Source organism: Uloborus diversus, chromosome 8 (assembly GCF_026930045.1).
Source record: "Uloborus diversus isolate 005 chromosome 8, Udiv.v.3.1, whole genome shotgun sequence".
Classification (NCBI taxonomy): domain Eukaryota; kingdom Metazoa; phylum Arthropoda; class Arachnida; order Araneae; family Uloboridae; genus Uloborus; species Uloborus diversus.
The window spans coordinates 59365624-59392286 of record NC_072738.1 but is presented as its reverse complement, the minus strand read 5'-3'; the positions used below and the strand labels follow the sequence as shown (position 1 = coordinate 59392286).

General features: G+C 32.2%; 2 protein-coding genes across 5 annotated transcripts in view; one reads left to right on the top strand and one right to left on the bottom strand.

Annotated features, from left to right (window-relative positions):
* The window catches only part of LOC129228261 (bifunctional arginine demethylase and lysyl-hydroxylase JMJD6-like), a 28255-nt gene extending 26291 nt beyond the window's left edge, over nt 1-1964 (top strand). For 2 of the 4 annotated variants that reach the window (XR_008580909.1, XR_008580908.1), the window contains exon 9: nt 1454-1581. Coding sequence is in view for 2 of the 4 variants with exons in the window: in XM_054862929.1 (XP_054718904.1) it covers nt 1454-1581 (128 nt within the window). In the remaining 2 variants the exon portion in view is untranslated. Of the gene's footprint in view, nt 1-1453 lie in introns of all 4 variants that reach the window. The other 2 variants (XM_054862929.1, XM_054862931.1) reach the window with 1 other exon arrangement.
* A 1-nt stretch (nt 1965) lies between these two features.
* LOC129228260 (putative GTP-binding protein 6) overlaps nt 1966-26663 on the bottom strand; it is a 43820-nt gene continuing 19122 nt past the window's right edge. Inside the window, exons 4-9 of the mRNA XM_054862928.1 lie at nt 19853-19964; nt 17603-17723; nt 14721-14929; nt 10534-10682; nt 4976-5134; nt 1966-2538 (exon numbers count right to left, since the gene is read on the bottom strand). Of these exons, the coding sequence (XP_054718903.1) occupies nt 2373-2538; nt 4976-5134; nt 10534-10682; nt 14721-14929; nt 17603-17723; nt 19853-19964 (916 nt within the window). The 3' untranslated portion in view covers nt 1966-2372. The remainder of the gene's footprint in view (nt 2539-4975; nt 5135-10533; nt 10683-14720; nt 14930-17602; nt 17724-19852; nt 19965-26663) is intronic.

Here is a 26663-nt window from a genome sequence, read left to right as displayed (position 1 = left end):
AGTATTTAAAAATTTAATAACTTTGGATGTCGAAACAACATTAGCATCACAGGTTTAATTGTTCACAGTCTAGCTGGACAATGTTTAAGAATTAAAATCCCCTTCCACCCTTTTAATTTAGTATTAAAATAATGTTTTAGCTTCCAAAACATGTCATTGCAGCTAAATAGAATTAAATGAATTAACAGCTGCCTATATTTGTAAAAGATTCAAATTGAGGATTAGGGGAGTCGGGGCTACAATTGTCGCCTTGAGAAACTAAAGTATGTATGGGTGTGATTTGTATTGTTTTTTAGTATTCTATACTTGTATACAAGGAGTTAATAACCCTTTGCCCCCCCCCCCCCCGAAAATATTTGAAATAACGGGCCTGGATTTGTCACTTTATTTTTTTTTTCTTTTTTGGCATCACAATGGGTATATCCCTAACCCCTATTGCAAATTGATGTTTAAATTAAATAAACGTTGCATTTAGCACTAGGCGGCAGACCAAAAATGAAAATGCTGATACCAGGAATATTGTTTATTTCTTGTACAGAGTATTCTCATAATAGAAATACAGTAGAGTGAACTTAAGTGAGGGATGTGTCCATGACCCTCTCGTAAATCAAAATTTAGGGTCGTGGAAAAAAGTATGGGTGCGAAATTTTTATAAGCATACCCAATTGTTTTAGGCAATTGTAAACAGTCCTCAACTGTTTTAAACCATTATTTAACTATATACAGCCGAGTCTTGATAACTTGAAGCCTCATAGCTAGAACATTCCTTTATCTCAAAGATTTCTTTGGGTCCCAAACTCTTTGGAAGGCTGTGGAAACATCCTATGAATTGAAATACCAACACCTCGGAAGGTTTTGGCTAGTCCCTTCGGATTTTGAGTTATTGAGGATTGACAGCATTACTCTTTCTTAGATGAAGAATTGAATTTTTACTGTTTATCAAAAAAGCTGTATTATTCCGCATAAAATACTGTTACAATGCACAAAATTGATGATACAGTGAGACACACAAAATAAAACTGGTACGTACAGTACATATTAATAATAAAATGCTGTTCTATAATAGGGTACTGCACGGTTGATGCAGTAATTATATTTATAACTTGAAAAATGAAGATGATGTAGATTTATGCTGCGCAATCAGATTATTATTCTAATTAATTTCTAAATACCATTGCTTTGCCTTTTGGTTCATAACATTTCCATCTATGGTAACATTCCTCTTCCTGGTGTTTTCAATGAACAATACAAAAGCAGCTTCCATTCCATGTCTGTATTTTGCTTATAGGCTACTCTCCAAGTTTAAAAATTTGCTTTCATGTTTGAGACTATTGATGTATGGTATAAAGTCTTACAAAGTTCTGTAATTTCTTTATCACTCTGATAACTGTTACATCCCATTTATATTCATCTTATTACTTTTTGAGACATAAATTTTTGTTTTCATTTGCAGAAGATGGTCTAGTCATGACGACAGAGAAAGTCAACGTTACCGAAGATAGCATCTGTATTCTTAGTGGGAAAACTCATTTTAAACCATTGAAAGATTTTAACCTTGAAGTGTATCGACTTGGAATTTAGTTGTATGGAAGTGTTGTGTAAGATTTCTTTGTATGGAAGTGTTGTGTAAGATTTCTTAACTGAAACTGAACAAAAGTTAATGCTTATACAGGATTTTATTAATGGAAAACTATTCTTGTAATGCAACTCAGTTACACTAAGACTTCCAGTGCAACATGAGATATTGATGTACTTTCTTTTATGTTATTTTCCTTCTTGGAATGTTTGTTTTGCTACAATACACTTTTACTGAGAAATACTTGTAGAATTATGCAGAATTTGTAACCTTTTCGAATGAATGAAATAGACTACGAATGAAGTTTTTGCCTAAAGAAAGATTGCTTTTAATCTAATTTTGGTGAATTTTTCTTTTATAAAATATGAAATAATTATTTTTCATGTTGGACATAATTGATGATTTCCAAAACTATGATTTTTTTTGTTCAAAAGTATGAATATTGATATGTATTTAAGTTCTTCTATTGACTTGCAATGTTTTAATTTCTAAATGAATTGAAATGTTTTGTTGTGCTACTCAGGTGAAAAAAGTATGCAATATTGAAATAGTTTGAGATTGTTAAAGCCAATACAATTCTATAAACTTCGTCATCATGAATTTTATTCAATCCGAAATGTATTTTTTACACTTCATATTTTAGATACAAAATATTTAAATCATACTTACTGAACTGCAATACTTGCTATAAATAATTTTTGAAAGTGTATATATGTATGTGTTCTGTACTTTGATATACTGTATTTCAAAGAATAAAATGTCCATGATCACAACTGTAATAAGCATTTATTATGAATTATTGAAAATTTTCTGACAAGCTCTCCACAGATACTGTTAAATCACCAAAGATGTGTTTAAATTTTGCCAAATTCACTGACGATATAACAACTTCTATAATTAAATTGTTGGCATTTTTTGGATCTGCTATAGAGTCCCTTACAGCAGCTTCTTTCAGTAACCAACTAAGAAAAAAGGTTTCCAATTATTTAAACACAATTTGTCAAAGAAAAATGTACAGAAAGTTTAACAGTTAATGCTTTTCTGGGTTTATTACATAATTATCTAGGTTTTTTTTTCACTTCACAAAATCAGCCTGTGGGTTAGGCAATAAAAATTTGAAAATGCTAAGGTAAGAAGCCGTAATATTGTCCTTTAAAACAAAATCAAAACTCTTGTTTTTTGGGGTGTAGAAAAGATATAAGCCTTTAAATTAATACAATAACTTTTGTACATTACTTGAAACAGGCTGAAGCAGATAATGGCAGGGTTCATATGCTCAGGGAAAATGACATGGGTAAATTTTACCTATGTCATTTTTACTAAAAATGTCAGGGAAATTTCCAATTTTGCCCCCAATTTTTTTCCCACAGGGAATTTTGTACCATGATATCTGATCTTCGTTTTTATCGATGTTTCCTGAAAAAAATTGTAAAAGTTTTTAGGCAAAATGATGCTGGCAATATAAAAAAAAGCAACCCCCCCCCCCAAAAAAAAAAAAACTTCTGCAGACGCCATCTTTGCCCCCAAGAGAAAAAATTCCTAGGGTGCACAAACTCAACAGGGGAGAAGACAATTTACTGCTTCTGAAGCACAAGCCTGCGGATGGTAGGGTTGATCGGGAAAATCTTTATTTTTTTTTTAATCGAAAACGCGCGAACCGTAGTGGACATTTTTGGTCATTCATAAGATGGAAGTAGACACGATGCTTAAATGCCAAAGTTTCCAAAGACGAAGCAGAATTGGATGTTTCCTTTTACTGGAAACTAATGAAAATTACGCAAAATGTGCTGCAATTTTTTTTAATTTTTTTTTTATTTAAAATAAATTGTTTTCCTCAAAACTAAATATTACCCTCATTGCCTTGGAAGCAAATGTGCTAAAAACTTTTCAACTGAATTGTAGTTTCATGAAGATTTATTATTTTTAAATTGTTTTCATGCTACAAATTCAAAAAATTATTTTTTAATTTTTGTCGTAGCCGCCATATTTCGTCATTCCCAAGATGGAAGTACACAAGACTTTTTAAGTGTCTAAGTTTCCAAAAATGGCATTGCTGGAAGTTTATTTTAATGAAAACTATTGATAGCAATACAAAATGTGCCCTTTTTTTCGGATAATTCGCAATTATTTTCTGGAAAAATGCAAAATTTTATCTCCAGAACATTTTTTTATTCTAATTGATTTAGAGGCTTATGTGCCAGAAACTGACTATTTTGTCCAAATTGTAGATTATTCAAAATTATTAATTATTACTACTTTTATGCAAAAATCTACTTATTATCTTAAATTTTTTACTTAGTCGCCATATTTGGTCGTTTGTATGATGGAAGTAGACATAAATTTACAAAAACATAATTGGATGTTTACATTGAGATAAACTATTGAAAGTAAATGTGCAATTAATTATGAATTTAAAAAAATTATTTAATAGAAAAGAAAATTTTTAAATGTATAAGCATCCTTTATATGCAAAAGAAAAAAAACCCGACTATTATTGGCATCAGACTATAATCGACGGATGTCGATTTTTGTTATTATGCATTATATGGTATATCCATCGATGCAACAAGTTAATCATATTTATACTAAAAAATAGCTTTGTACTTTGTTCAATATGTTTTGTGTTACATACTAATAAGAAAATAAAAACTATAAACCAAAAGTGGAGAAAGATTGCTGCATGTTTTCAGCAAATTGCTAATATGCATGACATGTGGCATCAAAGAAGTGCTAAAATAAGTTGAAACTACTTTGTTTTCAACAAGTAGTAAACCAATAAAAACAATTTTGAGAAAAAAAAACTTAAATTGTAAGAGAAATTTTTTTTAAAAAATCCATTTTTTTTAAAACTAATTTAAAAGTGGAAAAATTTTAGTTGCTACTTTAAACAATTTGATTATTTTGAAAATGTTGTTACTTAAACTTAATATTGAATGAAGTGAATAACCTGAAATTTTCTAAAAAATAGCCTGGAAAAGTCAGGGAATTTTTTTTAACCACAAGTCTATGAACCCTGCAATTGAGTATTTCTAATTAGGTGTAACTTAGTTTCTTTTTAAGCATAAATAAAAGTTAATTCTTTAACCTTTACAATAAGCCATGTTTGATCTTTCTACTAATTGAAATACATTTACCAGAGCTTTTAGAAAAAGGATAAAAAATGCCAAATTTTACTCATCCGCAGAACAAAAAAAAAAAAAAAAAGCTATATCTCAGAAATAAAATTTTTCATAGAAAAAATATAACAGTTTGGGTGTACATAGTACCTACCAAATTTCATTAAAATCAAAAATGGTGCGGCGTGAAAAATTGTTGATTTTATTTGGAATGACCAGCATGCAATAAACGAGGTCCAGTTTAGAAAAAGAAAAAGATGTGAAATAAAATAGAAAAACGTACCTATACTCCTCTCCTCCATTAGGCACTCGAAGGAGTGTAATGTTATGCCCTGTATTTTCAAACAGTTTGTTCTCAACAATCTCCAACATTTCAGGTAAACCTGTTCCATCGGTGGCTGAAATTAAATGTAAATCTGAGTTTTCAGACTCAGGTGGTGGCCTGTAATAAAATTTTATTTTCAATAATGTTTCAGCACTTTTAAGTGTATGTAAAGATATTATTTTTAATGCATGATTGATTACAAACAGCATATATGAATATATATGCTTAAATCATTAAGTATATAAATACATGCAAAAAGAATAACAACAAGATGAAAATCAATTTTAAAAACATATAAAAGGGAAAGAGTTGTACACAATAACTTAATTACATACAAATGCAACAATGCATTATGTAAAGCATTAAAAAAGGTAAAATGATTATTTAATATTAAACAGTAAGTTACCGCTCTTAAGACAGAACTACAAGCAATCTGCCAACAGCCTGTTTTCACATCCAGAGACTGCAGCTTTGCCTTTGTTACAGACTCATCAGTCTGAAATATTCAGTAACCTAGTGAAGACGGGACGTCTAGAGACCCAGCTGGAGACAAATGTCCCTCTTCCAATCTGTTATGAAATATTCCAGACATATCAAAGATGAAACTGCAGCCTCTGGATGTCATAACCGGGCTGCCGGTATAAAAGTGTTTTTCAAAAGACCCTACTAATATCTATGGCCGATCACACCATATTGCATGATAGATATTGAGAGAACAGAAATCTCCTGCACTGGCCCTTGCCAAGCTTGATCGGGACCATCCTGCAAATATCTTTTAAGCGCCTTTATGCAGTAGTGTTTGAGGAAAATAAAGTTAACAGCTGGAGTGAGATTTTGGAGACAAATATAATATGGGAAACAAGCTGATGTGTGCATCACATGACTTCTTTTACTCCAATTTAATGATAGTAGTGCCTCGGAGAAAGCAAAAAAACACTTTAAATATTTTTATCCCAAGTTTGTTGCGAACCAAAGCAAAAAAAACTTTTTATACAGATAATTTTTCCCAAAATTGGCAGTTTTAATGTGATTCAATGGTTAACTCTCTAAATATGGTCAAATTAAACCCAGATTTGGAAGAAAAGAAAATTGTCGCCAAGTTGGCGATCAAAAGCTTGGCAATATATTGCCAAGTGTTTGCCAAACTATAACACCTCTTGAGTTTGCATTGAAATAACAATGATTTTACCCCAAAATGGTGTTAAAAGATCCCTTTAGAACATCCGAACGCAACTAAAAGAGTAGGTGCACAACTAAACCACACTCGAGTCTACGTGCCAAATTTCAACTTTCTAGGAAATACTGTTTTCAGTTATGCGAGATACATACACACATACATACAGATGTCACGAGAAATCTTGTTGTAATTAACTCTGGAATCGTAAAAATGGATACTTCGGGTGTCTATACATTCTTAGGCATATATCCACGCCTGGTCAGGTTAAAAAAAAAAAAAAAACCCTCAATCTTCATTCAAGGGAAAGCAAAATGGAAATTAAGGCCGATTTTTGAGTGAAATTTTTTTAGTGAATACTATAGTTCCTTTTTTTTTTGTAAAAGGAAATAAAAATGCGTTTGGGATTTAATTTATTTAAAAAACTATGAGGAAACATTTTTTTGCTTTGTCAAAACGCACACTTAAATACATTTATTGAAAAGTAAGTTTTTTATTAAAAAAAAGCATCGAAAGAAAATTTATGTAAATATTTTTATTACATACTCAACGCATCTTATTCTAAATAAACTGATTGACACTATCAACTTACAGTTACGAATAAATCAATTTAATAGGTAATCTGTTACAAATTTGAAAAATGTAGAGCTTTAATTTGATTAAACTATATTAAATCTTTCCAAGCAATCACATTCAATCAATAACGAAGCATTTAACATGCACAAAATGAACAAATAAATAAAGCTATTTTTACCAAAATAAGCTCAACATATAATTACATGAATTGAACTTTTTGGATTTTATTTTTAGCAAATAGATTTGTAAGTAAATCTAAGTCTTGTCTTGTAAAATATCACTTTCGATAGAAATAATTGCGAGATTTGCCTATCTCTCTTGAGCATAATTAGATATCAGTCAATTTTTACTCAATTTTAGTTCTGAGAATGATCTCTATGTTCTAGCTACTGAGACTGGAACTGTTAATAAAATGTGCAAAGAAATATAAATGTTGGAAAAGGAGTGAGTTTAATTGTTGTCAGTGATATACGTAGCTTTTCAGAGTTTTCATCGGCAATGCTAAATTTTCTCCAAAAGTTTGCAAAAAATTTAACTCATGCAGAGTTCCTTACTGTTTATGTTGCTTCCATTTTTATTCGTTATAATGTTTGTTCCAGTTTTTGACATAATGTGAGTTGTTCTTGTTATGAGTATTTATAAGTCGGAAATATTCCACAAAATTTTAAAAACTTCTGAATGAGATGGTAGGAGATCAAATCTTTCACTTAATGATGATATTGCAACATCTAGCATTCCAAAGAAGCAATTTATTTCAAAGTTTGCTTCTTCATTCTGAATAGGCTGATCGTCACTTTCGTAAGAAAATTATGTTTTTATTCTTCGAGGTGTTTGTTGGCGTTTAAAATGTGCATCAACATCTAAAGAAGATGCTAGTTCTTTACTTTTTGTGAGCATACCATTAAAACCTTTATCAAACCTGTAATCTTTCAGAAAGCAGTTTAACTTGCTTAAACATTCAGAAGTCTGAGAAATATTAAAAGTTTTGGCCTTTTTAAATTTAATACACAAATAACTAAAGAAGAGAATCAAGTAATTATGGTCAGGTCGTTACTTTTTGAAACTAAAAAGTTAAACTTAAATTGTTGTCTACAATACAAAACTACTAGCTGTACCCACACGGCAATGCCCGTGCTAAGAATTTAAAGGAAGACCGTTGAATAAAATAAATCCACGCCCCTCCCCCCATTTTTACACCAAGTTCGCCGCCTACGTCGACTGTTTAAATAAATTTGGCAATGGTATTAATTAATATCTATCTTTTTCATATTTTCTATACCTATTTCCATTTGGGTTTTGTGTAATTCACCTTTTTACGCCAAAATTGCCATACTCAAATATGTAACATAAAATAGATAACAGCGAAATGTCCGGCGGAAGCGACCATGCTACAGTAACCCACCCAATTACCGAGCGAAACAAACTCTGGATGATAAGCAAGTGCAATTAAAAAGCACGGTACATCTAGGATAAAAAGAGAATCCCGTATCCTGTATGAAAAAGGATTCAACTCCCCAGCAGAAAAACAACACAATTAAAAAACACGGTAGATGTAGGACAAAAAGGAAATCCCGCACCCCGTATGAAAAATTTAACTATAAAAAAGCTAAAGTTTGAGAAAAAGGAAAAAAACTCCTCTAGAATTTAAAAAAAAACTCCCCCTCCCTCCCCCCCCTTTCTGATGTCAAATAATCAGTAATCATATTTTTAATTAAAATGCGTGAACACCCTTTAAAAACCTAAATGCGAAGTAAACAAATAATCCGCAACTCCATTGTTTATCTCCAAATTTGCCGAGCGACTTTCAAATTAAAAAGAAAATCAATTAACATTCGCACAATGAATTTAACAAAAATGACAACAGCACAACCACCGGTTCTACTATTCGAACGCAACTATATACTGAAGTTGACGTCACTGCAAGCACATTTAGTCCCTATACCGAAGATGACATCACTGCAAAAAAAAAAATGAAGTTTAGCCTTGAAAATTGGCTCAATTAGGATCGCAATTAGAATCGCTTATATCTCCTGTTTTAATTAATTGAGAGAAATGGAAAAAACAGCATCTTGTTCAGAAAGGAAAGCTCTTTCCAACGACATATAATGTTAGAGGGTGGGGGAATTTTTTTACCCCCTAATTAGACAAAAAATGTGAAAATTCAGCTTAGTTAACTATGCAATTAGTTAATTATGAAAAAATTTAGAAACTTTGAATTCGGGCTTCGAGGTGCAGATTCCCCGGGGTACGCTTGAATTTTGTGCCAAGTTTCAAGGCTGTAGGTGCTATGGGGGCTTCTGGCCATCGGGTACAAACAAAGAAACACCGTCACCTTTATATATATATAGATTAGGCACGAGTAAATAATATGCAGATGTGCTTACCGTGTTTTTTTATGTATGATACCGTGAAGCAGTCACATTATCATGAATAATAGTTAAAAATCACAAAAAGACATTGCACTAACTGCAATACAGCATATTAACCACAAGAACCAAAATGGGGAATAGGAAATGTGTTGCACCTCCTATGCTCAATCTTATGTACTATAGATATACCGAAATAGCATTCACGGTCCCACATTAGGAAGATGAATGCTAATACATGCATCAATTAGGATCACATGCTTTCAGTGTAAAAGATTGCACTTTTGAGTAGCATGTTAAGACACAACACGGCAATAATTTTCACTTTTAGATTCGCAGTGAGACGGATTAATTGTTTCAATGAACAGTATGATTTTACCGCCACCATTAGAAATGAAGAAAAGTTCAATTTTATTTTTTTTAGATGGATATCCCCCCCCCCCCATTTGGAGCATTTCTAATCAGTAGAGCTCGGCGTCTTTTTAACTCATGCACCGTCGTGTACATACAACCTTCACATGATTTCCTTTTACTCGAATTTAATGTCATTTCCCCATTACTGGCAATTTTAATGTGATTCAATAGTTTGCTCTCTAAATATCACCAACAGTGGCTAAATTGAAACCAGATTTAAAAAAAAAAAAAAAATCATCAAATTTGTCACCAAGTTGGTGACCAAAAGACTGGTGATATATCGCTAAGTTTTCAATTATAACACCACAAGCCCAAATTATAACACTACTTGAGTTTACATCCAAATTAACGATTCTCCCCCCCCCCCAAAAAAGGGGCAAAAGACCCCTTTAGAAACACCCGAATGCAACCAAAAGGGGAGGTGCACAACTAGACCCCACTAGGAGTCTATGTACCAAATTTCAACTTTCTAGGACTTGCCGTTCTTGAGTTATGCGGTATACATACGCACATACAGACATCATGAGAAAATTTGGTGTAATTAACTCGGGAATCGTCGTTATGGATATTTTGCGTGTCTATACGCTCTTAGGCACTTATCCATGTGTGGTCGAGTCGAAAAAAACCCTCAATATTCATTCCGGGGTGAGTAAAATGAAAATTAAGGTCGATTTTTGAGTGAAAAGTTTTTTGCGAATATAATACTTCCTTTTTTGTAAAAGGAAATAAAAATTGAATTGGCCACCACATGAAAAACCAACACCTAATTTTAAGCTTGGAATACACATTTTAAGAAACAAGTGCGTGAGTTGGTTATTGAGACACTTCGCCTAACCCTCATCCAGTTGTGAGGCAGTCACTCTTTAAACTCATCCAGGAAGGTGGCTTTCTCGAAAATACAAAAAACTTGGTCAGGCATAGTACAGCAAGTTGAGGTTTTTTAATTGTGAAATACAAAGTAAAAATAATCATTTTCCCTAACTTACTCGTCAAGCAAATCCACTTTATTTCCAACTTCAACTACAGAGTTGAGCAATTTTTCAGGCAAGTCTAATTCCTCCAGTGTCTTTAAAACAGTTTTCTTCTGTATTTCTGTGTTTGGATGACTAATGTCTCTAATATGTATCACAAGATCCTTTAATGAAATCATACAAATGTGTTACAAAACAAAAAGTATTCAGAAAGAAATGCAAAGTATAGTTATACAGCTATCTCACCAAAGTCGTCTGAAATACTTTAGAATATAGTACAACAAACCTTCAATGCCATAAACAGGTAATAAAAAACGGTTTTAGAAATCCTAAAATAAAGTTATTGGTTATTAGAGCCACAAAATAAGAAGGTGTAATAGTTTAGAAACAATGTCCCAGTTCATTCAAAGTTTAATAAGAATGTTTAAACAGTACTGGCTCAAATCCACAGTTAGGTACAAGCACAATTTGTGGATTTCAAGTGATTAATTTGTTTACGCATTTTGCAGTGTTGAGTTGCAAAATAATTATCATTTAATTTCTAAAGAAATTTACACATAAGAAAATCATACCATAATACCTAAAGAAACTTCTAAAGTGAGAAGATTTTAAAAATGTATTTTAATTTGTGTCCTTCATTTGCTTTAACAACTTTTAGGCAGCTCTTGTTAGCCTGAGGTTTTTTTCTGCTTATGATTCTTTTTTTTAGCATCAGTGTATAACTATATAGGACCTAACTCACTGATGCATATATGCTCAGATAAAACTTAAATAGTAAAATCAGTCTTTAAAATAATAGATTAATAAAAGATATACTGAAAAAAAAGCATAATATAGTTAAATCTGTCATATAGCTAAAGCAAATCCATGCATAAAATAGTTATAATATTTTTATTTAAAATAATATTAAATAAAACAATAATATATACAGTGGCTCCCAAAAGTGTTTGTATACGTACGACTTTCAATGAAATAGGACCCTATCAGTGGCGTGCAGATCAATATTATTTAGGGGACTAGTTGGTTACGATAAATTACGATACACAAAAGTAGATTTATAGATATATTATCTTCCCTATTATTATCAACTTCAGTGTTGTGCTTCAAAGTTGATGAGCGACATTGCTCACTAAGATGAAAATCTATTCGAGTTTTACCAAAAGTTTTCAACTGAGTAATGGTTTGGTAGTGTCCTTGGGTTTTCTCATGACGAATCGTTGCCTTGTGGAAATTGCTCATATCTAAAAATCCATTGGCATTCCAGACGCCTTTTTCCTTTTCAAAAAGGACGCAGGGCCAGCAAAATATTTTTTTTTCTTGACTTACAAGCAGTCAGCCATTTAACAGTCTCAAAGTAATCTTTCTTAAAATGCCGATTGTAATTTTTTAGCTTCGCAGATATTGCTAGGTCAGAAGTAGACCTGCTCTGCGAAATTATTTGAGCTTTCTCTTGGTCAAATTAAAGCTCCGAACGAACGGTTTGCGAGAACGTCCAGCAGGCAGCAATTCTCTTCCGAGCTCCAGGGCAGTCTGTGCTGTTGCGCATGCTCCTCAACTACGTCCAGTTGGGGACTTGTTTTTTTCGACCGAGTCCCCTTCCATTACAAAAGAAAAACACAATGGACGCAGGAAAATAACTTTAACTAGTGAATTTGTTGTTTCCTGAAGCTCACATAGAAACCTGTACACTAGGTACGGAAACAAAAAATTATCCTTTGGTTTAAAAAATGCATGAAATAATCAAATAAGCTTTCAAGAGAACGCCAAGGATCTAACAAAGCTATATGTATGAGATCTGGGGAACAGGTTCTTAAGAGCTAGTCCCTCGGACAAGTCCATTTAAGACATCGCACGCAGGGGAGAAAGGGAGGGAGGGGCAGTAAAAGAAGTACCGCTTTCTAATAAACTTGTTTTTCTGCTCACGTTTTTTCTTAACGTTCACGTTTCTTCTTTTCTGCAAGGTAATTTTTTTGAAGGGGCAAATATTTAAGGGACCAGCCTAGTCCCTCTGGTACATGGGCGGCACGCCACTGGACCCTATCCATTGGTTAGAATTAATATTTCGGAATAGGTATTTAATTATAAGATCTATGATCAATTTTCAACAAAGCTACATGCAATTTTTTTAAAAAATAATAAAACTTATATTTTTAAAAATCAGAAACCAAAAAGTGTCGTAAATTTGATTTTACAAAAGTCTTTGCACACTTTAAAAAATTATCTATTTTTGAATAATCTAATTTTTTACTAGGTTATTATTTAGTAGAATATCATGCAGCATCAACACCTTTTAAGCGTCTAGGAATAGATTTCATTCTTTTTTCTTTCTTTTTTTTGCGCAATTTCTGAGTTAAGTGTTCAACCACACTTCGAGTCTTACTGTTTTAGCACTATTTTCGTTTCAAACCCATATTTTCGTAATCTTGCCTCCAAATATCTCTAAACATGTTACATTAAGTTCAAATCTGGAGATTGAGGGGGTATTTTCTAAACTTTAGGACAATTTTCGAGGCACTAGACACAAACATGGGAAACCGTGTGCTTCTTATCGTTATCTTGATGAAAAACGAATTTATTTCCGATAACCAAATTTTTAACTAAGAGTTAAAAATTGGTTTTAAAAATATTTAAATGAACAGCATGATTCATTATTTCATCAAAAAAATCCAAATTACTAAGTCCTGATGCTGATATGCACCCTCATACAAAAACACCTTGACCATCCTGATTAACTGATCCAACTAAGTTCTTAACATTAAGTTCCTAATTTTTCTTCTATTTACAATTAAACAACAATTTAACCAAAAATCTTGAATTCATTTTTATTTGTAAGTAAGACGTAATTCCAAAACGTTTTTAGCTTATTTATCATTGATTTTGTGACGAAAAGCGTAAGCTTTCTGTTTTTCACACGGCCAAGAAAATTTCTGCGTGAAGAGGTCCCATTTAATCCAGCTAATCAGAGAACTTGGCGGACAATTTTAGGTGAAAATTAAATGTAAAAATTTTCATTTAATTCTGAAGAAACTTATACAGCACTCAAATGTGTACTTTTCATAATTTTTTTAATGTAAATCTTTGATCACACTTTGTCAACTTTGCCTGTTGACCTTTTCTTACCTTGTTTTTGATCCGAGTCTTTTCTTTAAAGCATTTTATCAAGCACTTTACTATGGAATGGAATAAATCAACTATTTTAGAGACATTTCAAACCAATTTACCGCTACTGTGAGAAAAAAATTCGAATGGTGTTTGTGGTTTTTTACGAATACCAGCCATTTTATAGTAATGAGCACAATATTAAGGAATAAATAAACAAAAAATTATAGTCAATTGATTTTTAGGGGTCAACACAATGCAAAAATAATCAATAAATGACATATGATAATTTCAATCATGAATTTATTCGAAAATATTTGAGTGTACGATGACTTTTGTGGAGTATTATTTCTCTGTCTCTTCATTTTTTGACCCATTTCAAAAAGAAGATCCGTCAATATTTTGAAAAAAATATAGGGTTTTATTTATAATGACATAGGAATGATGTGAAAAAATATTGGACTTCATATTCGAATTCAGTTTTAAGTTATTTTGGTTTTACTAAAAGATTTCAAAGTATACGAACACTTATAAGAGCCACTGTATACCATCTTCTTAACATTCAATATTCTTAATACTATTTCCATCTCAAATTCCTTTTCAACATTTAATTACAAATTTCATTGTTTACATCTCAGATCTAGAGCAGATTTTAGACCAATTGTCAATTTCCAGTAGGAGGATTTGATGGATGATTTTATGCAACCTTATTTAGATTATATTTAATATTAATTCTGATTTTTCACCTAAATTTCACTATGAGTAAAGTTCAAAAATTTAGCTTTGTAAAGAGCATATTGTTGCCTCAGAGCAACAGTAAGGTATCTAATCTCAGAAATAACACTAATATATCTTACTGTTGCTCTGAGGCGACAATGTGTCGTTATTGGTTTCTCAAGCTCACCTAACAACTCTTACCATGTTTTAAATACGACTACGAAAAGGCTTATGCAATACAATCCTTATTTTATTTATCACTTCTCCTCATTTTATGTTTAACAAGATCTTCTAAAAACCATAAAAACTTATGAACATTAAAATCACTGCAAACAGATTTTTGAATACAATTTCTGAAAAGGATGCAAAAAGAAAAATTAGCTTACTGCTAAAGTAATTTCTTCCAATGTAGATCGAAAGGACTGGATCAGAGCAGTAGGTACATCAGATATAAACCCTACTGTATCAATAAAGAGTACTTTTTGCTTTGACGGAAGAAAGCCAGCATGAAATGTGACATCTAAAGTTGCAAATAGCTTATCCTGAGGTAATAAGGCACTATCATTCGTTAGAGACTTAATCAAAGTTGTTTTTCCTAAAGTGAAACAATTGTGACAAAATTTATACCAAGATCATTTACATGTTATAACAAAAAAAAAAAAAAAGCAGAAAATAATACTTCAAAATTGTGGCTTGAAAAATCAAATGTTGTATTGTCAAATTTTAGATATTTTCATTCAAATGTTTTTAATATTGCACGTTAAAAAATATGTAATAAAAACTTTTGAACTATCAAGCATTTTTGTGATTTCACACTTCTTAATTGCCACATGCAAAATAGTCAGAGGCACCCTAATGAGAGGTCACTGTGACCTCCTTTTTAAACAGCAAAGTATGATATTCTTATGAAATATGGAGGACTATCATAAGCCATGTGAAATATCATATGCCCAAATCGAATATCAGTGCCCAATCATGAAGAGCAAGCTTGGACCCCCTGCCTGGGTGGCAATTTCTGCGGGGTGGGGAGGGGGGCATCAAATTAATACAATTTCTTTGCAGGGGTTTGTTGTACTTCTACGTAAAACCAGTTTCAAGTTTTTCCTCGGCTCGGGAAATTGAAGATCTTCTACTGTAAAATGTGATCATTAGATATAAGTGATGAAACAGGAAAAACTATCATATTTTAACTGTGAAATATAACACGTTAACAATTCGAGGACTAACAAGGCCCAAAATTTGTATGAAAATTTTGCACTTATTCTAGAAAAATTTAAATGATGAACCACAAAACGAATATACAGTAAACTCCTGATTATCTGCGGGTAGGGTGGCACATTAACCACAGATAAGCGAATCTACAGATAATCTGCAAATTAGGTGAAAACGATGCTAGAGCTTGATAGTTGAAAAGATAACAGCTTAAAAGAATCAATAACACTTGAATACATTTAAACAATAGCTAAAACAATAATATTACAGTTAACGCTCGATAACTCGAAGTCCCAAGGGACCATGTAAAACATTTGAGTTTTTTCTAGTTTGAGTTACAGGAAGTTTCCACAACAGTCTCAAGAGTTTGGGACCCAATGATAACTTTGAGATAAGAGAATATTTGAGTTATAAACTTCGAGTAATCGAGATTCGACTGTGTATGGGAAAAAATGCATGAAAGAGCTTAAAACAGATTGCTCATTATTGCAGACGAATTACACATATATGTGAGAAAATTGTGCAAGCAAATAATTCTAACATATCAAGCTAGGTTGCACCAAAAACGTACAGGAGAGGAGAGAAGATTTTTTTCAAGACTGGTCCAGCGCTCGTTGGGATTGTAAACAGTGTAGATCTAAAAATCAGTAAGTAGGCTTAAAAGTCGATAACTATAGGGTAGATCTAAAAATTAGTAAGTAGGGCAGATTTCAGCACCAAAGAGGTATAAATCAAAAAACCAGGTTTCAACTAGTCTGGTTTAGGGGACTATAAAAGGGGAGATGTCATTGAAAGGGAAGGGGAAGAAAGAAATAGGAATGTCTAAAAATAGATTTTGCACATGTTAAGTAAAGATGTGTACACTTATCTACGTTTAATTATTCATCGCTGGAAAAAAGGAATTTTTTGAAAGGCTAGGCTTGACCTTCAAACCCAGGTAAACAATGTAAACAAATATTTGAAGTTAGAGCATCAACATTGTTGTAGAGTTTCAGAAAAATTTTAGGTACTTTACAATTTCTGGCATCCCAAATGTTTGTGCTTATATGAGGGTCACATGACAAATAATTTGGAAAAGATTGTGACATATGAGGTAGTGAGATCAAAGGGATGTAAGTGGAAAAATTAAAAATTTGGAGATTAGCAGTACAAATGGTAGGTGAACCTCACCTCTGTTTTAGGGCAAGAGATAGTACTAGTAGATTCAGTAAATTACCGCCCATTAGCCAGGGCTAAAGCAGAAATACGTGAAATACACCGCCAGCTCAGTCATTTCCAGCCGAGGACTGCAGTTTCGTGCTTATTAGCACTCATCAGCCTGGCATAGGAAAGTGACTGAGCTGGAGATGGAAAGCCTCTTAAGGAAGCCAAGAGTGCGAAACAAACTGGTAGCTAATATAGAATTAGCAGACCAGACGAGTTGAACCGAACCATTGCTTCGGTTGAATTTATTCATTCATTAGTTTCTAATGAAATATTTTTTATTGAATTTTAAAACATATTTTTGATTAAAAGAATCAGTAAATAGAAGGTTGAATGAATGAATGAAAAGATAATAAATCAATATAAAAGAATAATTAAATGAATAAATCAATTAATGTATGAAGAAAAATAAATGAGTAATGAAGCAATGGCTTGGTTCAACTCGAAGATTGAACGCGAGGCAAGGTATATACCTTGTATTTCAAAAAAGAAGGCAAACATCAAATGAAATGCAAAAAATAAAATAAGTAAATAAACAATAAATAAGTAAATAAACTAGAATAAGTGAACCTTGATTACTTAAAAGAGGAGAGAAGTTGCTATAGAATACAACGGTAGTGTGCAAAAGAACAAATATTGTTAACAATTATAGTTTAGCATAAAAAACCAAAATAATTTATATAATATTTTAAAGAAAAATAAATAATTTAAACGCTAGTAAATGTAGCAAATTGTTGTCATTCTTTTCCGATTTAAAACTTATATTTTCTATGCATACTATTATTAAATGACAAAGAACACTTTGATCTTAACACTCTATGAAAATCAAATACTTCATTTATAAAACAAGTACCACAATTTGTATAGCCAACCACAGCAACGATGGGAATAGAACTCCTACTATTTTTCTCTCTCAAAAACTGACGTTGCTTTTTAATTTTTCCAATAGCCTTTTTCAGCTTCAATTCCCGTTCCTGAAAGTAAGAAAAAGATAATGAAATAGTTAGAAATTAAGAGAAAAAATGTTAACCAATATCAGAATCCAGAGTGCTATTGATAACTATTTAATCACAATATCCTTAACCTGGGAATATAAAATAAGAACTTCATAATTTCAGTATTTTAATTAAAGTATGCAGGCCCCTCATTTCGAATTTTTCTTGGGGGAGAGGGCATAGGCGGATTTAGGACTGAGTTCCTGGGGGGGCAGGATTTTTTTTTAGCAACATTTTTATTGCCCCCCCCCCCCACTCCTATGTTTTTGTCTGTTTCCTGTGATGCATAAGTCCATGCTTTACTTTTTTGTGTGTCATTTTCATTAATGTGTGTTTTCATGCTGTCCTTTTTAAATTGACCTTAAAAGAGGGAGCTGGTATCAAGAGAGTGACTCAGGACTCCATTTTAAGTGAGAAATAGAATATCTCCAATTTTAGGGGGCTGGGGGTTTCTCCCCCGGAGGAAATTTTGTAAAATGGATATAAAATTCTGGGGGGGGGAGGGGGGAGTTTTCCCCCTTTGCTTTAGGTTCTAATTTGTTAAAATAATCGTCAATTATTATAAGTGTTGCAGCTTAATGTATAGCTCGTTTAGCCTATACTTTCAATCACATACTTGCCCAAATGGTTTTCAGTTCAAAATAGTGAATTTATTCAGCACCCCAATGACAGCTGTACTATTTGTATGTAATGTTCGTTTTTTTTTCCTTTTCTTTTTTCCCATCAGAAAAGAACATTTGAACTATTCAAAAAAGAAAAAGTCATGATTTTTTTGTTTTAAGGTTTTGGAAGATGTGTTGTTACTACATAAAGTCCTCCCAAAACTGGGGGGCATTGTCCCTATGCCCCCCCCCTATAAATCCACCCACGCCCTTCTGAACTATTCAAAAAAAAATGTAAATTTTTTTAATTTTTGGAAGATGTGTTGTTACTACATAAAGTCCTCCCAAAACTGGGGGGGGGGGGGAATGGCCCCCCTCTGGCCCCCCCCATAAATCCGCCCATGGGAGAGGGCCGAAATATGTCTACTGAAATGTAAACCACACTTATTTCAGCTGAGGTGGGTTCAATTGCTTCTCCCCCCCCCCCCAAAAATGATGGCTGGCTGGTAGTATGTTTCAATGGCTGGTAGTATGTTTCAATGGGTTGCCCTTCTTATGGTATGAGACTCAGGGCAGGCTTGCCATTTGGGCGATCAGGGAGGGAAGTCGATTGAACCCCCATCCCACCCGAATTTTAAAAGCAAAATGTAATTATGCATTTGTATGTATTTTGATGTTTCCCCCCAATAAAAATACATTGAGTACATTCCCTTTGCCCCCCCCCCAGGAAAATTTGAAATGGGGACCTCATTCAGGGGTTGATAATAGACATTAATATGAGCACGAGAAATGAAATTTTTTTTTTTTTTTTGAGTGCCCAAGCTTTGCTTGGTCGGACCGCACAACACTGGTAACTAAACATATATATTTCTATTCATTAAAAACAGTAAACATTTTAAAAATACTGGAATAAAGATCCCAAGTATTTTGTGGTGCCGTGGCCCACAAAAGTTTCACCCTTGCTTCAGTTTTGATTTTCTTTACTAATAATAAAGCTGAAAGTCTCTTTGTCCGGATCTCTCTCTGTCTGTCAAGATCTCTGTGACGGGCATAGCGCCTAGACCGGTCGGCCGATTTTCATGAAATTTGGCAAAGTTAGTTTGTAGCATGGAGATGTGCACCTTGAAGCGATTTTTCCAAAATTCGATGTGGTTCTTTTTGTATTCCAATTTTAAGAACAAAACTATCATAAGATGGACAAGTAAATTTCAAAATTATCATAACGAGGAACCGTTAACATGGGCACAAGCCCATTGGTGAGATATGAAATTATCATAACGTGGAACCGTAACATGGGTACAAGCCAATTGGCGAGAAAATTCACCATACATTATTTGTAAATATACAGGCAAACCAAAAGACATTTTAATTTTTATATTACGGGCAAAGCCGTGCAGGTACCACTAGTTTGAAATAAATGTATATTTCACACTTATGAGCATACTGAAAACAACTTCATAAATTTCTTAGCATCTATAAACAGAAAATGCAATAAATTATACCAACATTCAGTATACGCCTTCTCATTTCCATATATGTTTCTCCATCACCTCCAACATGCTGTATACCAGAAAAAGTGCTTAAATCTCTTGTATGTCCATATCCACAAAGTTTTACCCTAAAAAAACTAGTTTTAAATAGCTTATTTAAACATGAAAACAGATTGTATACATATTTCAGAGAGAAAAATTTTAAAATGGATTGTCTTAAACTTCCAAACAATAGGGTCATTTCCAAAATTTTAAAAGTATTTTTTTCTGAAAGAGCATGCTTAAAAACCTAGGATCTGACCATTTTTTAAATAATTTATTTAAGTTTAATATTTAAAAAAAAAAAACTGAATCAGTGCGCTTTCATTGTTTAGGTTTCTGTCCGATGACATCACAAATGATGAAATGCCATTCAGTGTTGCCATTCACAGAACAAAATATTTAATTTGCATCTTTACTCACGTGTATTGGCTACGATATGATTGATAGCAAGCATAGAGAGCAATTTTAAATTCGCTTCTTGATTATCATAACGTGGAAAAGTGGTAGAAAGATGCGCCGAAGAGCATCATGTGTGACGTCATTAAGACCACGCCTTGTTTGAAAAATCAGACATTCTAAAAAATTAATTAAAAAATAACTGTTGGGAAATTAAAAGTATTTTCTGGGTCCATGTTTTTTTTTTTTTTTTTTTTTTTGATTATTTTATCAATTTCACTGACAAAAAGTACTACTTTTGACTGAAGGAAACAACCCCATTGTTAAACCATATTTTAAATCATTAATACCAATGTGGAGCTAATGCTACATGAGTAGCTAAAATTAAATATGTAGTGAATGAGAAAACCCTAACTATCTTCGGATAGTGGTTCTCAACTTTTTTCCCCATGCCAATTATTTAGGGAGTCAGGAGTGGGTAATTACCTCCTCCTGATTCTGAGAAATTTTCTTATTGAGTGTAGTTTTTGTTGAAATTTGGTATAACATTGTCAGCCTTGCACCTCCACTTTTTTGGGTGCCAAATTAAAAATCATTCAAAAAACTTTTGTGTTGATTGATTCATGTGTTTAAAGAAAGAAGAATTGATTTAATAAGGGTGCAGGGCCATATTCAGAGAGTGGATTTTAGGGTTCAAATCCCCTCCAAAATTTTTGGGATGAAGTTCTGTTGAATGAGAACTGGGACTGACATGAAATACCATGAAGTTACATGGTTCACACATCAGATTTTCTTTCTTCATTTAATAGAGACTATATCTTCTAAATTTGCTCATGTTAATACCCTTAAAGTTGCACTCTGCCTTTTAAATGACCTATTGTGACGAAATTCAATAGAATATTCAAATGGAATAAAATTGTGATCATAGAGACATCACAAGAAATGTGTTTGGTTCCCCCTCTCTGAAACAAATGTCTGGTTATGGCCCTGCAATAGAGATGAAATGGGCTCAGCCCAGGCTTGAAGCGGGCTCGGGTTTAAGAACTTAAAACAGGGCTCGGGCTCAGGGTAAGATATTTAAGCTTCAATCTCCATAAAAATACTTTTTCTCTTACAAATAAATTCTTTTCTTTAAATTTTACTTTGCTCTAGAATAAAAGTGCATACAACTTAAACCATGGGGATGTCTTTTCATCCATAGCTCATTATTTTTTGCATTGAAAAAGGCGTTCCCTGTAACGCCGAAACACGTGTCTGCTGTAATTTACAAATTTGTGCTTCTACTTACGTTGTTTGTTCTGACTTTACATGGGAAAGAGTATTTAAATTTTAATTTTAGATTTTTTTTTTTTTTTTTGGACTTTCTTTTTTGCAATGAACTTCCTAATACTTTCTGTAATTCATTTTCAAACATAATATTAGGACATTTGAATTGCCTCACATGAAAATTGAAGAAAAAAAGTAAAACCAAAAATAAATTAACAGTTATTTATAACACGTTTGTTTGCCATTGCTATTACAAGATACAATATGCAAATTCATCTGAAATAGAGCATTTTGAGAAAATTTTTAATAAAATGGTCTTTATTAATAGACAGATTTATGAAAAATGTTTTGAACCAATCACTGTTGCAATATCAGAACCCATTTTTGGTTGTCGTAAAATAAAACAACAGCTGAGAAACCATGTCGGACTTTAGTGGGTTCAGTTTTGAGAGTTTTTGACTGAGGCTCGGATTTTCACACGAGACAATATCTCCGGGCTCGGGCTTCCAAAGCTGAGCCAGAACTTATCTCTACCCTGTGAGTGTTTATTTTTCTCAAGTTATATTTACACAAAAATTAAAGTTCAATTTGACAAGACTTAAAAATATGAAGTTTACTGTTATAGCATTTTGTCATGATTTCTGAAGTCATGTTCTAAATCTCTTAGAGAATGACAGATATTTAATTAATAATGAAGTTACAGTTCAAGAAAATTTTTTCAAAAAAGAAGAAATCTAGAGGCTCCCCTCATTCGCATTTTCTTTCACCCCCCACTTTTTTGATGCACCAACCGCCTATCATAATACCTAATATACATTGAGTACATGTATCCCTTGTAGAGATGCACCACTTCCCGAAGGCCCCTAATCTGGGCAAGTCACTACTGTGATAGGAACAAGGGACCCAGGGGTGTGATGTGATGTAGAGATGAACCAAATACCAAATTTTGCAGTATACTGAATATTCGGTTTGAATTCTAACCTAATACCGAATATTTGGATAAAAAAAATTGCTCTGTAACATTTGTATGATATTAATTTCAAATATATTTTTTTTCAATTTATTTTTTGTCTTTTGTAAAACTTAAATGCATTTAGCATCCTAAATGTAGCAACATTAAATATAATTATTAATTTAAAATTAACATGAAATGAAATAAATCATTCCAAAAGGCAAAAGCAAATTAATACTGCATACGGTTAATTTGGTTGACATGTATCTGCACTCTGTACAGATTAATAACTAATTTCTTTCATAATTATATGGCATAATAACACATGATCCCGATAACATGTTATGTTATAAATAAAGAATCTGGCATTTACTTTTTATTGACATTTACAAGGGTAATAGACTGAACACTTAATATTCTAAGTGTTTTCTTTCTTTCTTTTTTTTTACTATTTCATATTTAAATGAGCCCCATGACAGAAAGCTGCCGACATGGCGACATTGTCGCAGAATGATAGAGTTTATGCAGAAAGATTTTGCACTAAGGAGGGAAAAAAGGTCAGCAATAAAATCATTCTGCAGAACAATACCAAAAGATAGCTGTTTCACGGTAAAGAAATTTAACTGGACTATGAATTAAGGACTATGAACTTCCACAAAAAATAAAATAATTCCGAAATTTTACAAAAAAAAAAACTTTGGCGAGCGCCAATTCGAGCGATAATTGATGACTGTGGTAGTCTGCAACATCGGAGATCAAGGAGGATAGAAGAAAGGGGAGACGCTCAATGCGACAAAACCTGATGCTAAAACCGTAACCGGTTTTAACTGCCGAGGGGAAAAGTCTACCCAAAACATTCGGCTTTGAAGGTCTTTATCAGTGCTATTTTACCTAGAATGCTGTGTTTAATAGCGAATATTTTCTGTTGATTTAACTAAAATGCCTGCTTGTGTTCCATACGGGTGTACAAACAGACTGGGAAACAAGATTCCAGGGATATCTTTCGTGCCATTATAAAAGATATTTAAATGTAAGGTTTAGGTATTGGGGGAAAAATACCTAACCTTACATTAGGGTTAAGCAATTAACCTAAAAAAAAAGTTAAAATAGCAATTCACTTACACAATTATATTCAAAATTATTGCACTTTAAAGGGCAATAGTAGGCAACACAAAGGGTTAGACATTTTGCAGGCAAAAAGTCATTTATGCCAGGACAGTGGAAAAAATGGCAAGAACAGAATTAGAGAAAGTTGAATTGAGTTCTGTTAACAAAGATATAGGAATGAAATTTTTTAGCTATCAATTTTATTATTTATTACATTTATTTATAATTAGTAAAATTTGCGTTTAGTTACAACGTAATCCTTTTAAACCTCCACCACAACATGTTGCAATATAATGCAGTAAAATTTTTCCATGAGCCTAATTCTTTTAAACATAAAATTTCAGATAAGTAATTTTTTTAAAAAATTAGGTTTGGCACATTTCTGCCAAAAGTAGAAAAAAAAAATTCTAAAAGTGTCCTGGCAAAACTATTTTTTGCCCATATTTGCATTTTAAGTGGCAAAACTAGATTTGCTTCATTTATGGGGATTGGATATAACGTGTTTAATATCATAGTAATTTTAACTGAATTCTAATAATTTTCATGTTTTTGTGCCTAAAATATTAAATTGCATCAGTGGAACAGTAATCCATTGTTTTAGTGAAATGCTTTTCTTTTTTATTTTATGAATGCAGAAAGTGGAGAGTAAAAAGCAATAAAAATCAACTTACTGACTCTGGTATAAAATATTAAGCTGTCCTAACTATTAAATAAGAAATTCTCATCTTTTAATTTTTAGCAGGAAAGTAGTGCAAATTTTCAATACCAACAGAGTAATAAAAATTATAAGAGGTCAACTATGATTATATAGTGTGAAATATAAATGTGATAAAAATGTATAATTCATACTAAATGAAATTTTATTATTGACAATTACTCATAAAAATTGTCAAAGCTTATTCAAATTCAGTTGAATCCGGTATATCAGGACATTTTTTTAAACATTGCATCGCAATATGCAAGTTTTAAATCATTATGCATTTCCCCTAGTTTATTTTAAATTGTTTTTATTATACATTTATATTTCTGAAGAAACTAGTCTTGGTCTGCTTTAAGTTTCAATTGGAGTATTCAAATTGTACAATTGTTGTACTTGTTTTCCCAGTTTTTGCCACTATCCTGGCAAAAATAACCCTTTGCTGGCAGGACGACCAACCTCATCAAATATTTAAATTGTTATTCTTTTTCCAGATTTCATTTAGATTTTGAAGCTATTTAATTTTGACAGAAAATAGTCAAATAATATAGAAAATTATCTTTTTTCTCTAAAGAAATAATACGTTTTTTTCTCCTGACTGGGGGAATTGATACCTGAGGAAAAGTAGTTGAGAACTGTAAATGTCTAGTCCTTTTAGACAATCATCTTTGCATTTATTTTCCTGCCTTAAATACAAATTGTAAATTCAATTTGTATTTAAAAAAAAAAATCTTTGGAAGCATTCATTTAAGCAAGTTTAATATTATATTTATTTTAAGCTAGATGTCAAAGAAAACCAAACCTAGAATTTAATTAAAGCATGTTTAATATCTTTTATTAATTTACCGAGGGCAAAATTTAAAAAACTACATAAGTTGTCTGTAAAAATTCCAGTTTTTGTTCCCTTTTAAATACTGGCAAAAAATCTATTTTTGCTGGAAGGGGAAAACTGTGTTTTTTTCCACCCGTGGCGAAATACTTGCCAACCCTGGCAACGCAACTTGAATAACTCATTTCTTGTTCGAAATATCTCTACTAGAACCATAGAAAAAAGAGAATAGGGCACATATTGTTTTAAATGCAAGAAAACTATAAATTTGATACATCATATTATGATATATAATGACTCACCATATTTTAATTGTTACAATTAAAAACAAGTTTAATGTTCCAGAAATACAGAAAGTAAAAATGTCTCATTTGAGCAAATGGTTTAAGCAATACATAAATTTTGAACTACAAGACAGATTTTTTTTTTTAAACTAAACTTATTAAAGAGAGCTCTTGACAAAAGAAAATGTAATAGAAAAATTATTTAAATTTTTGGCTCTTTTAAGGGTATTTTTTAAGAAATTTAAATTTTTGTCATACACACCTGTGTTTTACTTTCAATGTGTCAACACTTGTTGTGTATAATAAAAACACTTTCTGTACTTGGTACATTCTGTAGTTCTTTTAAACAATGTTCAAAATTTAAGATTAAAGGCATCCACATTTTTTAGATAATTTATTTCTTACGTGTTTATACTCTAATTCTAACTAAGCAGAGTTTTAGACATACTTTTTCATTAATTAAGCGCGTTTAAGCTTCTGAAATTGTGTGGTTATCGGGGGAAATAAATAACTACTCTACATTCCAACTAGTATGTTGTGGCCATCACGAAACTTTCTTCTATATTTTTCCTTTTTCTGATCCCTCCCCATGCTTGACGATGAAGCAATATTCCTAACAAAAACAAAATTACACATGCAAAAACTTGACGACCATCCCAATGTCTGAATTATTGTAAAAACAAAAGAAAGAGCGAAAATTGAAAGTTACTTTAAAAGCCTTACTGGAATTAATTACAAATATTTTATTTATTAACAAACATAAGATGGCAACAGTTAAAAATTTTAAATCATTGAGATAATATTTCCGATCATTTCCATACAATTAAAATCACGAGAAATACGCAGACGACAATCTATTACAATTTATCTTGCATTGATAAAGCAATTTTTATTCGCAAAAAAAAAAAATCAACACCACTTGGAGCGATTGGAGTCAAAATTGAACCAAAGCCTGTTTACGTATGGATTCACATATATTCCAAATTTCAACCAGAACGTAGCATTACTTCTTGAGATAGGGCACTCACAATGGAAAAAAAGAACGGGCGATTGCGCTACCCCCCCTTTTAGCTGTTGACACCAAAATAAAATCAGCTCTTATACCCACTAAGGGCTACTTGTCAAAAAAAATTTTGTTTGATTCCGTTCGTTATTTCTTGAGATACAGCAGTCACAATTGACGACAAAAAACGTTCTATAACTCAACCCCCGTTTGAGCTATTGACACCAAAATTGAATCAGCACCTGTACCTG